General features: G+C 51.6%; 2 protein-coding genes across 3 annotated transcripts in view; one reads left to right on the top strand and one right to left on the bottom strand.

Annotated features, from left to right (window-relative positions):
• The window catches only part of Aplp1 (amyloid beta precursor like protein 1), an 11,507-nt gene extending 6,423 nt beyond the window's left edge, over positions 1-5,084 (top strand). Inside the window, exons 11-17 of one of the 2 annotated variants that reach the window (XM_055594895.1) lie at positions 74-173; positions 3,356-3,463; positions 3,871-3,894; positions 4,046-4,116; positions 4,262-4,324; positions 4,448-4,591; positions 4,676-5,084. In XM_055594895.1, coding sequence (XP_055450870.1) covers positions 74-173; positions 3,356-3,463; positions 3,871-3,894; positions 4,046-4,116; positions 4,262-4,324; positions 4,448-4,591; positions 4,676-4,774 — 609 coding nt within the window. In that variant the 3' untranslated portion in view covers positions 4,775-5,084. Of the gene's footprint in view, positions 1-73; positions 174-3,355; positions 3,464-3,867; positions 3,895-4,045; positions 4,117-4,261; positions 4,325-4,447; positions 4,592-4,675 lie in introns of both variants that reach the window. The other variant, XM_055594894.1, reaches the window with a different exon arrangement.
• A 5,249-nt stretch (positions 5,085-10,333) lies between these two features.
• Positions 10,334-13,004, bottom strand: part of Nfkbid (NFKB inhibitor delta) — a 7,823-nt gene continuing 5,152 nt past the window's right edge. Inside the window, exons 10-12 of the mRNA XM_055595057.1 lie at positions 12,143-12,259; positions 11,714-11,878; positions 10,334-10,933 (exon numbers count right to left, since the gene is read on the bottom strand). Of these exons, the coding sequence (XP_055451032.1) occupies positions 10,880-10,933; positions 11,714-11,878; positions 12,143-12,259 (336 nt within the window). The 3' untranslated portion in view covers positions 10,334-10,879. The remainder of the gene's footprint in view (positions 10,934-11,713; positions 11,879-12,142; positions 12,260-13,004) is intronic.

The following is a 13,004-nucleotide window of genomic DNA, read 5'->3' as shown; positions in this document are numbered from 1 at the left end:
TTTTTCATTTTCATGCTTCTGTTCTTCTCCGGCCTGCACGGCCTGCTTCAACCTTCACACTCGCTCCCCGCAGGTCCAGACCCACCTTCAGGTGATTGAAGAACGAATGAATCAGAGCCTGGGGCTGCTGGACCAGAACCCTCACCTGGCTCAGGAGCTGCGGCCCCAGATCCGTGAGTGCCCGCGACTTCTGTCCCGAATTTCAGTTCTCCGAGGGCAAAATTTGACTCCCAACCTTCAGCTCCCCATTCTTCATTCAGATCACCCTAGAACTTGGTGATTCAAATTAAGAACCATTTTTTTTTTTTGGACTTAATTTGAATAATTTTCCTCTGTCTGGCCTGGATTTGGTTCTTTTGGTGGTATCGCTAGTTGTCAGTTGTATGGTTTGATTTTAATTGTTGTTTTTTTGAGATGGGGCCTCACTATGTAGCATAGACTGGTCTGAAACTCACTATGTAGACCAGGCTAGCCTTGAACTTTGAGCATTCCTCTGCCTGCCAAGTGCTGGGGTTATAGGCTTGTGCCCCCACACCTGGCTACATTGTGTGCTGCTAAGCAAGTACTCTCCCATAACCCACGTCCCCAGCCTTTGGCTTTTTAAGACACAGTTTTATTCTGTAACTGAGGCTGGCCTAGAATTCACCACGTAGCCCAGGCCAGCCTCAAATCATAGTCCTCCTCCCTCTGGCATACATTGGGCCTACCCACCTCAAAAAACTGGGTAGTGACCAGTGTGGTAGCGCACGCCTTTAATCCTAGCACTCAGGAGGCAGAGATGGGCAGATCTCTGAGTTCGAGGCCAGCCTGCTCTACAGAGCCAGTTCCAGGACAGCCAGGGCTACACAGAGAAACCCAGTCTTGAAAGAAAAGCAAAACAAACAAATAAATAATTGGGTAGTGCTTGGGATCGAACCCAGGGCCTTTTATATGCTAGCATGCGCACCACTGAACTACATCCCTGGAGTACCTCGCCCAAACTGTACTGGTTAGAACAAGTCCCAAGCCAAATCCGGATTCAACAGAGGGAGCCTACACAAGAATGAGGGTTATGGGAAGTGTTAGCCTGCAGAGCCCGCCCCCCCCCCCATCTGCTGTGACTTCCTTCCAGAATGCCCAGCCCTCAACCTCCTGATACTTAAATAGGAGGGGCTGTTGCAAGCTCACCCTCCATCTTCCCTGCTGGGGCCGCCTGCATCCAGCTCCCCACCTTGCATGTCCCAAGGCTGTGTGCCTGGAGCCACCTCTTCTGTGTCTCTAATCTCCTGTCCATTCAACTGTCAGGGTGCCCGCCCTAGCCCCACTGTGGCGCTCTCTCCTCGCACCCCCTCAGCCATCTTGTTTCACAGACCAGCTGGGGACACTGAGGAGGGGTGTAGATGACCCAACACACTGTTATCTGAGGTCAGTTCTCCAGGCCGGAACCAACCGAGGGGCCCGGATTAAATTGCTGTCATCAGCCAGTGCTGGTAGCTCCCTGGTGTGGGCTTGCACCTGGTGGTGAGTGTGGGCTAGGCTGTTAGTTCTGGCATGGGCTTTCCACTGGTGATGGGAGATCATGGAAGGAAGGAAGGAAGGAAGGAAGGAAGGAAGGAAGGAAGGAAGGAAAAGGGGAGAGAAAAAGACCACATACACACACACACACACATACACACACACACACATACACACACATACATACACACACACACACATACACACACACACACATATACACACACACACATACACACACACACACACATACACACACACACTTGATGAAGTAAGACAGACTCCAGCAGGTAGGTTCCAACAAGCTTCTTTTCTTCATTTAGCTTTTCTTACAGTCTTCTACTTTACATATACATACATACATGCATACATACATACATACATACATGCATACATACACACACATTCACACATCAGGTAGATGGAGCAAACTCCAGAGAGCAAGCTCCAACCCAGCCTTACATACATACATATACACATACATGCATTTTGGTGGATGGAAAAATATTCCAACAACCTTGCACACACACACATACACACATACACACATCTTGGTGGATGGAACAAACCACGTTTTGGTTTGTTTTTCCAGGAAGATCTTTTCCTTTCTTTCTTTCTTTCTTTCTTTCTTTCTTTCTTTCTTTCTTTCTTTCTTTCTTTCCCCCCCCCCAAACAGTGATTCACTATGTAGCCTTGGGTGTCCTGGACTCGCTTTGTAGGCCAGGCTGGCCTTGAACTCACAGCGATCCGTCTGCCTCTGCCTCCCTGAGTGCTGGGATCACAGGTGTGCGCCACCACGCCTGGCTCCAGCAAGATCTTTTAAGCAGTACAAAATTCACAATGTGGTTAGATTCTCTTTTTCTTTAAGTGAACTATTACAATGAGTGTACATAAAAAAAAACATGTTCCCCGATACCCTCACATGATCAGGTGTGAAAAACAAATAGGAAAACCAAATTATTCCCAAGAAGCCATGCACACTTGTAACAAAGCAACTTGCTATATATATCAACAAGGTGAGCAGGCAAGGTAATTCTTCAGTCAGCGTTTTCTTTACTGGCAGGGCAGGCTTCAGTTTGCGGTTGCAAAGAAAGAATCAGTTATCTTAAAAGGTAACCTTATAAAAATCTTGCGAGAATCACAAATCAAAACTTTTGTCATAAAAAATGATCAGCCCTGTCCACTTTAAACCTTTAAGATGTGCGTCTACCCGTTAATAGCTTTTATTAAATCGTATCAGGAAGCGGAGGGCAAAGACAAGCGGAAGGAATTCAATTGTCTCAGCCACTGACCCGCCTTGAGAGCATCAAGTCAGCCATTGCTGCTCTGGGATGATGTCTTTGTTCAACCTCAAAAAGCCCCTAGCTTTACTGTTAAGAGTCCACTTTTCTTAACTTCAAATTGTTCTCTGACTTTCTGTATCCGTGCCACTGACAAAAAACTCTTTACCTTGCTAAACAGTCTACTTTTCCCTAAGGTTTTCTATGTCAGAGCCACTAGCAAAAAAACATCTTTACCTAACCTTGCTGAACAAGGGTAGTGGCCATTGCTAGCCATCTGCACCTCTGAGTTCCTTCTGGGGTGGTGGCCGAATCAGGCGTTGTCATTGTGAGTGAGGGCGGCAGCCTCCTTGGAGTTCCCGCATACCTCATCTGTTGTGAGGGATGAGCTGACCAAGAGGAGGACAAGCAGAGCGATGCTCCCTCACAGCACGCAGCCCTCAGGACACGTGGCCCTCTGGCTCTGCCTCTCCGACACATCACCCTGGCCCTGCTGACTGGTGGGCCGTTCCGTGGGCTCTGGAGCTGTTTTGCTGTTCCTCCTGAATGGCTCCCGATAGTCTTTCTGCGTGTCCCCTCAGAGGAGCTTCTCCACTCTGAACACTTGGGTCCCAGCGAACTGGAAGGTTCCGTGCCTGGCAGCAGCAGTGAGGACAAGGGTGGGCCTCAGCCTCCTGAATCAAAAGACGGTGAGTGAGCCTGAACGGAGAGCCTGCCTTTGGGAATAAGGCCTCACTTCTTTTCCTTCACAAAGTTGGCTTCTTTGGCCTGAAGAAAGAAGCGGCTGAGAAACCCAGGACTTTGTCTTTCTTTTAGACGGTCTAAGTTGCCCAGACAGGCCTTGAACTTTTGATCCTGCTTCAACATCCTGAGTAGCTCAGACTACAGGCGTGGGTGACATCAGGCCCAATTCGGTCGTTAGGTTATTGAGACAGGGTCTTACTCTGTAGCCCAGGCTGGATTAGAACCCACTATTTAGCTTGGGCTGGCCTCAGGGGTATGTGGGGCCTCTGGAGGGTTCTTGGTCTTGGGGTTGGGGAGCCATTCTTACTTTCTTTCACTGTTTCGCCTGTCATCTGTCCCCTTCTGCCAGCAGACACCCCAGAGACCCTTCCGAAAGGTAAGTATCACACACCATAGACCCCAGCCCCCAAATCCCACTGAATCCCAAACCATAAAGGGGGAGGCCTCCTGGGGTGGAGTCTGCCCTTTCTGATCCCTCTGGAGGTGGCCCAACCCTCCAGGAGTGACGTGTGACTTGGGTTGGGTAGGATCCACGGATCAAGATTCCTCCTCCTCTGGGAGAGAGAAGGTGCCCCCACTGGAGCAGTATGAGCAAAAGGTAAGGGGGGGGGGGTTGGACCCTGGGTGGAGGGAAGGTTCTGGAAGCTGGCATTCCTCAGCTTCAGGAAGGAACCTTGGTGTTGCTGGGCTGGGGGGCTACCTTCCCGGGCCTTGGGGGTTCGTGACATCTGCTGCTCCCCCAGGTGAACGCGTCTGTGCCGAGGGGCTTTCCCTTCCACTCATCGGATATCCAGCGGGATGAACTGGTAAGAGGGGGCAGATCCTGGGGGCGAGGTCAGAGGTCCGTGTCCAGGCCGTGCTCCCCAAAGCTGCAACTGGATCCCCGTGGGCCTCAGAGACGCTCTCCATCTCGTGTCGCCCCTCCGCAGGCGCCGGCTGGGACTGGAGTGTCCCGGGAAGCTGTGTCCGGCCTGCTGATCATGGGAGCTGGAGGGGGCTCCCTCATTGTCCTGTCCTTGCTCCTTCTGCGGAAGAAGAAGCCCTACGGGACCATCAGCCATGGAGTGGTTGAGGTGACGGGGCGGACCTGGCGGTGGGGTAGGAGTGAGCGGGGAGCCCTGCCCCCACGCACTGAGCCCCCTCTGGCCCCGTGGTAGGTGGACCCCATGCTCACCCTGGAGGAACAGCAGCTCCGGGAACTTCAGAGGCACGGCTATGAGAACCCCACCTACCGCTTCCTGGAGGAACGCCCCTGACCCCGCCCCTGGCTGCCCGCAGCCCAGCCCAGACTGCCCTTCTTCCAGGCCCCTGATCCCAGCTCCCAGCCTCCTGGGGGGGAGGGAGACCCTGACAAATTCATTCGTATTTCCCCTTCCCAGGTCCAGATTCCACCCCGTTAGAAGTTCCCAGCTGCTGCCCCACGAGGGACCCCCTCACCGTAATTTATTTTATGCTAATTTATTGCTTCTTAAGGTGACCACCACCGCCTGGGGTCCCAGTGTGTGCGCTCCCTGGAATTCACTAACCCACTAACATCCCAATAAAGTCCCCTCCCCCACCAGGCCATCCTGCGTGTCTATTGGAGAAGCTGTGTGTTAGCATAACTGACTTCCTGCAGGTCTTTAAACTGGGTGAGGGGTGGGTGTCTCGCAAAACTTTAATCCTTGCACCCAGGAGGTGGAGGCAGGCCGACAGAGTTCTCTGTAAGTTCGAGGCCAGTCTGGTCTCCAGTCTACATAAGAGTTCCAGGACAGCCTGGAATACTTAGAGAGGCTCTGTCCCAAAACACAAACAACAAAAAACTCAAACAAACCTGAAACACAAAGGAGGTGTTTCTGACCGATGGCGCGGAGGGGGGCTAGGGGGAGGATACATTTATTCATTTATTGTTTATACAGCGTTCTGCCTGCACACCAGAAGAGGGCACCAGATCTCATTATAGACGGCTGTGAGACCATGTGGCTGCTGGGAGTTGAGCTCAGGACCTTTGGAAGAACAGTCAGTGCTCCTTACCTCTGAGCCATCTCTCCAGCCCCCAGCACCTATTTCTAACTCTCCCAAAGGCCTCATGAGCTAATAGAGGTTCTTCGTGAAACAGCCGCATCAACACGGGTCACGAATATCACACACACACACACACACAGTCAGTGTGAAGAGGGGGTGGCTTGGATAATGAGTGCTTCACCTCAAAGCCCACCAAAGTCCTAGGTTTGTGTCCATGTAATGGTGGGCCTGCCTTTATTCAACTCAGAGGACGCCCATACACCTTACCCTAATGCCACAGGGAAAGAACTCACAACGACACACGATTTAATAAAGTATACATTCTAAACCAAGGGTGGTGGCTTTGATCCCAGCACTTGGGAGGCTGAGGCAGGCAGATCTGTGAGTTCAAGGCCAGCCTGGTCTACATAGTAAGTTCCAGGACAGCCAGGGCTCCATAATAAGAAAGACCCTATCTCTGATTAATTAATTAGTTAGTTAATTATCTAATGTGGGTCCTGGGTATGAAGTTCAAAGTCATCAGGTTTGGCAACAAGAACCTTTCCTGGCTGAGCCATCTCAGCAGCCTTGTTGCTGCTGTTGGTGTTATTTTGAGACAGGATCTCACTATGTAGACCAGGCTGGCCTTGAACTCACAGAGATCTGCCTATCTTTGCTTCCTGAGTGCTAGAATCAAAGGCGTGTGCTACCACACCAGGCCGCATTATTAATTTTAAAATACTGTTATTGGGGGCTGGAGAGATGGCTCAACAGTTAGGGGCACTTCCTTGCTCTTCTAGAAGACTCCGGTTTGTTTCTCAACACTCAAGTTAGGCAACCTACAGCCCAACCACATGTCATGCCAGCTCCAGGGGATCCGATGCCCTCTCCTGGCTTCCCTGGGCACCCATATTCTCTCACACATGTACATTTTAAAAATTAACATTCTAAAACAGTACCATCATTAAAATATTTTGCCATTGCTCTCTTGGTGCTTTGTGCCCCTAAAAAAAAAACTTCTTCTTACACTGAAGATTTTCACTTTTTTGGACATAGAACCCCTAAACCATATTATACAATCGACTGTACAAGGAATTCCCAAGTTCCTCTGAATTCATGGGCCACCGGCTGCATCGGGGACACAGCGCCGCGAGGCAGCCGACAAGGAGGACATCACTTGGCCTTAGTATCCATGCCCCCGTTTCCTTTCCTGTCCTCTAGAACTTCTGAACCTCCTGCCTCGGCCTCCCAAGAGCTGGGGTGATAGAGTGTGGCCCCACAGCCAATCTGGCCCTGTGGCTTTGGTCTATGGGATGTGTCGGCAAACTTGAAGCAAAGGGTATTTCCTCTCAACACGCTGTCCTTCACTTGCTTTGTGGATCAGGATGACCGTGAACGTACACCGATCCGCCTGCCTCTGCCTCACTGAGCGCTGGGATTACAGGCATGCGCCACTGCGCCCGGTTGTGCTGGATGGCTTTATGTCAACTTGACACAAGCTTGGGCAATTGGAGAGGAGGGAGCCTCAATTTTTTTTTTTTTTTTTTTTTGAGGGAGCCTCAATTAAGAAAAGATTGGGCTTCAGAACATTTTCTTAATTGGTGACTGCTAGGGGAGGGCCCAGCCGTTGTGGGTGGCGCCATCCTCGGGCTGGGGTTCTGGGTTCTATAAGAAAGCAGGCCGAACAAGGCATGAGGAGCAAGCCAGGAAGCCGCACCCTCCAGTTCCTGCCTCCCGGCTCCTGCCCTGTTTGAGTTCCTGTCCTAGCTTCCTCCAGTGATGAACAGTGCTGTGGAAGTGTGAGCCGAATAAACCCTTTCCTCCCCAGTTTGCTATTAGTCACAGTGTTTCACATGGAATCACGGAGATAGTGGTCCTAACTATGAACCCACCACATGGAGGGTCCACCTGCCCTGATGGACTGTGGAGGCACACCAGCACTGAGACATGTCTAGGCCTTACTGCCTAGCATAACTTAGCATAATCGCAGCCATTTTGTTTTTAAGTCTCCATTTTGATCGTAAGGTGAAATTAAGTTCGGATTTTCAGGCTCTGCCTGTCTGGTTTGTTTTTTTATTTGTATTTACTTTTATTTTTATTTTTTTCCCAAATCAATACTTGTTGAATGTCCTGCTTGAATTGAGGCTACATGTTCTACTTAAAACCACAGCACCGTGCTGTGTTCCTTTCTCCTGGAATGGTGGAGAGCTAGGAAGTCACCACGCTCTCCTACCCTATATCCTAGCCAATCGGCTTGAAACCCATCCTTTAGCTAGTCAGAACGGTGTGATGTGGGCTACAGCCCTTGCTTCCTTCACCTGGTCACCTGGTAACTGTTACCTGGCTCTGATTTTTGGTTGGACCACATGAGGAGACTCTTGGTCTATTCAACAGCTGCCGACACGAGGCTGAGTTAGCATTCCTGCGACTGGCTCAGTATCCAGCTACAGCAAAAACCCGCGGCTGACTTCGGCCATCATGAGTGGCCGAAGCAAGTCGCCTCCGGCTGAGCCCAATCCAGACTGCGGAGCCATTGGCAATTACGAGGTAGATGTTTGAAGCCCCGAGCTGGGTTGCACTGGCCCTAAAATACACTGATATAGTGTAGTGGTACCAGCTACCTGGAAGAAACATCTTGAGGGCAGTGTTTGGCTCACAGTTTCAGAGAATTTGGTCCAAGGACCTACTGAGAGTCAGTGCTATCATGGCACCAGGAGCACATGGCAGAAAAGCTTCTTCACGATGACAGGGAGCATGGAAAAAGAGGCCAAGACAAAACATAGCCCCCGGCAGACATGCTTCCAATGACCTCATTTGTCCAGACGCAACCTTTGACCATCTACCAGTAACGCCATTATATTAGGAATCTATCAAAGGGTGTGGCCATTTGTTCACCGAATCTTCACTGTCGTCCCTAGAAACACCCTCTCAGACACACCCAGCACTGTACTAGCTCCTAAATGCTTCCTAATCCAGTCAAGGTGACAGAACAAACCCTCATGTATATACTTGGTGGCCCATGAGGGTCCATACACCAGAGAACACTGTTGGGCAAAGGGGCTGTCTGGACTGGGGGCAATGGGTGACTCAATGGGGTAGAGAGACAGATGGCTGTGGGGCAAATCTGAGAAGTAAGCTTGGTGGATGCCCCATCTGGCTTTGAGTTTCTCTGGAAGCAGATGCTGAGGACACCCAAAGGCAATTTTTACGGGAGAGCACATTGGTAGGAAGGCTGCAAGGCCACAGCAAGGGGAGGCCAGGAAAGAGAGGCTGTGTCACTAAGTGCTACTGGGAGCTGGAGGAGCTTGGTTCTGTAGAGGGAAACAGGGAACAGCAAACCTTTACTCCAGAGTCAATGCAACCAGGAGATATGGGACCTGAGGCATTGTATCTATCACTTCCTGTCTCATTAGTTGAGGGTTGTTAGATTAGAGCAGGAAGTGGGCTTGATACCCCAGAACTGGCTTCCTTTCTTCCTTCCTTCCCTTCTTCCTTACTTTCTCCCTCCTTTTAATAAAATTAAAAATATTTTTAAATATTTATTTATTATGTACACAGTGTTCTGTCTGTCTGAACACCTGCACGCCAGAACAGGACACCAGATCTCACTATAGATGGTTGTGAGCCACCATGTGGTTGCTGGGAATTGAACTCAGGACCTCTGGAGGAGCAGACAGTGCTCTTAACCTCTCAGCCATCTCTCCAGCCCCCAGATTAAAAATATTTGAGGAAAGTATTTTCTCTATAGTCCAGGCTTGACTCAAACTTGAGTCCTGTGTGCTATGGCCCCCAATTTTTTTGTTTGTTTGTTTGGTGTTTGGCCAGGGCTAGAGTTTTGTTTTGTTTTGTTTTGTTTTGTTTTTTGAGACAGGGTTTCTCTGTGTAGCCTTGGCTGTCCAGGCTGTCTTGCAGACGAGGCTGGCCTTGAACTCACAGAGATCCGCCTGCCTCTGCCTCCCCAAGTGCTGGGATTGTAGGTGTGCACTACCGAACCCAGCTGTCTATTTTTAGACAAAATCTCAGTGTGAATTTTTGGCTGCCCTAGAACTTTCTAGCTAGACCAGGCTGGCCTTAAAATCAGAGATCTGCCTGCCCTTGCCTTCTGGGACTAAGGGCATGTGCCACTGTGCCTATCAACACAAGGCAGAATATTTTTCCACTGAACAGCACCCCAGCCCCTCATTAGTGGGTTCTAGACAGGTGCTCTACCACTAAGCCACACCCCAGCCTCTCACTGGGGGATTCTAGGCAAAGACAGCACTACTGAGCCACACCCCAGGCCCTCACTGGGAGATTCTAGGCAGGGACACCATTACTGAGCCACACCCCAGCCCCTCACTGGGGGATTCTAGGCAAGGACACCATTACTGAGCCACACCCCAGCCCCTCACTGGGGGATTCTAAGCAAGGACACCATTACTGAGCCACACCCCAGCCTGATAAGCACCCTACCTTTGAAGTCTTCTCACATCTTCTGTTGTTGTTTTGAGACATGGTCTCATTACACAGCTCTGGCTGCCCTGGAACCCACTATCTAGACCAGGCTGGCCTCAAACTCATAGACCTGCTTGTCTCTGCCTCTCAAGTGCTGGGATCAAAGGTGTGTGTCACCACCACCCTGCTTGTCTTCCCACATTTTACAAAGGGGATTGGATACCAGTTGTCTGAAATGTCAGGGCCAGGAAGGGATAGCCATCTGAAAATCAGAAGAATCCCCTCACTAGGCATTGGATCTGTCCCTAGCCCTTCTATCAGCCAAATGTGACCCCTACGTGCCACTTTCCTGCACCGATGCTCCCCAGTTTAAACGGCACCACACAGTCTGAGTCCAAATAGAGTTTAATTGGTAGCTACAGCAATACACAGGTCAAGGGGATAGATTCACTGAGACATTGAGCCTGGAACATTGAGTTCTAAGTGACAATGCAGTCAGGACTCAGAGCCCTTTAATGCCACCTTTCCGACACCTAAGGGGTGTGGGTCCTGGGGAGGGACACTGATGGGATGGTACTGGGATGCCTCAACTCTCATGGAGGCCCCACTGGGGTTTCTGGGGTGTGAGACTGGGCCTGGGGGGCGGTGATCGTAACCGATCCAGAGAGAGTTATAGGTTTCTAGGGCGTTTCACAGAAACGGTCAAGTGGGTTCGATTTCACAGAAATCATCTAGACAGCCCCTTGTAGGGGGAGGAGGTATCACGTGACCCCAAATATTGGGGACCGCTCACCTCTCCCAGTGCCACTCTGAGGTTTTAATGTAAGACCCTAATGGCAGGATATTACACATACGTTATCATGGATCTGCGACATGAGCATACACTGACTGTCCCACGGGACGGTGGGGACTGGAAAAATCAGTCCAGGTTCTGGATTTCAGTCCTAAGAGGACAAGCCTGGGGGTGCCGCACGGCTCCTCTTCAACAGCTGCCGGAGCTAGGGACAAAGAAGAAAAAAGGCAGAGTGAGGTATGAGGGAGGCTGGGGGAGGGCTTTCAGAGCTGGGGTGCCTTGGTGGTGTACTGGCAAGGGAGGGGCTGAGTGCAGTCAGCCGGGTGGGAAGGTCGTAGGTCTAAAGTCAAGGGAGGGGCTGAGGCGCTGTGTAGTGGTCCAGGCCTGTCACCCCACTACTTGCAATGGCTGAGGTTTGGGTGGGGGTCAGGGGACACCATGGGCTATACACTGAAACCCACGTGGGGTTGGGTGAGCCTCTGTTCAGACTCTGGTAGAGACCCGAAAGCCAGGAAGGTTTTGCTGGTTGGAGTTCCCACCATGGGGCCAGCATTGTTGGGAGTCAAAGGGCAGAGGCCAGGGTCAGAAATCACACTGAAGGTCAGGATCCAGGGAGAGGGACAGGAATAGGAGACCTCAGTGCAGGACTGAAGGCCACACCCTAAGCTCAAGACTCAGGGTTGAGGGTACAAAGAAAGGAAGTCGGAAGGAGTCGTCATATTGAAGGAAGGGGTCCGACTGTAGGGTCAGAGGTCACGGTTTGGGGTAGTTTTGGTTTTCCTTCTTTTCGAGGCAGGGTCTAACTACGCAGGCCAAGCTGGCCCCCGCTCTCACACTCTCCTGCCTCAAGTGCTGGGATACTAGGTCACTCAGCATAGGCCCTCTTTGGAGAGCCACCTTCCAAGACTGAATGCCCCCCTCTAACCCAGTGTTGGGTGCAGTTAGGGGCACCCCTAGCCAGCTCAGAGGTCAGGCCAGCGCTCACCCCCTCAGGGCCCGGCCCGGGTCGCAGCAAGTGGACCGGCTGCTCGTTCTCCAGGTTGCGCAGCGTGGGGTCCGCTCCAGCCGCCAGCAGGTGGCGCACGATGGCCTCCTGGGGCGGCCCGGGGGGCAGGGCAGCAGCCATGTGGAGGGCCGTGTTCCCATGTGCCTGTAACCACAAAGGGAGGGCTGAGCCCCAGGGACCCAGACCTGAACCCCTGGATCCTCTGCGTTCACTTCCGGTCCTGCCATGCCCAGTACATTCCCATCCCTCCCTCCACGGCCGTACCCCACCCACCCCGGTACAGAGGGCACGCTCCTTTCACACCTGCAAGTACCCCCCCAAGACATCCACAGCTCACAGAACCCCTGTGCCCACTTGCCCCTGGCTACTGTAACTCAGGGCACCCACACACCTAAGGCCAAGCCCCACCTTCATATTGACAAAGGCCCGCAGGTCCCCCCTCGGCAGCCCCAGCAGCAACTGAACCAGGGGAGGGTTGGCGGCCTGGACAGCCAAGTGCAGAATGGTCTTGTTGCTCTTGATCTCCTACGAGAAGAATGGCGGAGGTGAGGCCCCTCTTCCACCCACACCGCCTCCTGGCCAGCCTTACACAGACTGTGTAAGGACAGCATGGCGGCCAAGGAAGGCCATTTGTAACGCATGCGTCACTCCGCTGCACATTCGGTGAGACAGCTTTCCGGTTCAGGTGTCTCTGAGAAGAAAGGTGCCGTTTCTGGTCCCTCCAAGGGGCTTTCTGGGCTGGAGGTTGGCACCTGGCATCCTAATGTACCCGGCTCACATGGACTGTACCGTATCACAAGTACAGGAGCTGGGTGTGCTAATGAGCAGACAAGTCTAGATACGATACGCTGTGACACCCGTATTTCAGGGCAGTGGATCTCAACCTTCCTGATTCGGGGACCCTTTAATACAGCCCCTGATGTCGTGGTGACCCACAACCATAAAATCATCTTGTTGCTACTTCATAACTGTGCTTCTGCTACTGTTATGGATCATATTATAAATACCTGATAGGCAGGATAATTGATATGTGGCGCCCAAGGGGTCATGACTCACAGGTTGAGAACTACTGTATTAGAGGGATTTTTTTTTTTTTCTCTAAAATAAAACTTTACCACATGCCTTCAAGGAACCTAGGGTCTCCAGCTTTTTTTTTACCCTCTACTGGAGCATTCTAGGCAAATGCTCTACCACTGAGCCACACCCCAGCCCCTCACTGGGGAATCCTAGGCAGGGGCTCTACCACTGAGCCACACCCCAGCCCCTCACT

Source organism: Psammomys obesus, unplaced genomic scaffold (genome assembly GCF_907164565.1).
Source record: "Psammomys obesus unplaced genomic scaffold, mPsaObe1.curated_primary_1811, whole genome shotgun sequence".
Lineage (NCBI taxonomy): Eukaryota > Metazoa > Chordata > Mammalia > Rodentia > Muridae > Psammomys > Psammomys obesus.
Note: the sequence above shows the minus strand (reverse complement) of the source record. Positions and strands in the feature narration are given on the sequence as shown.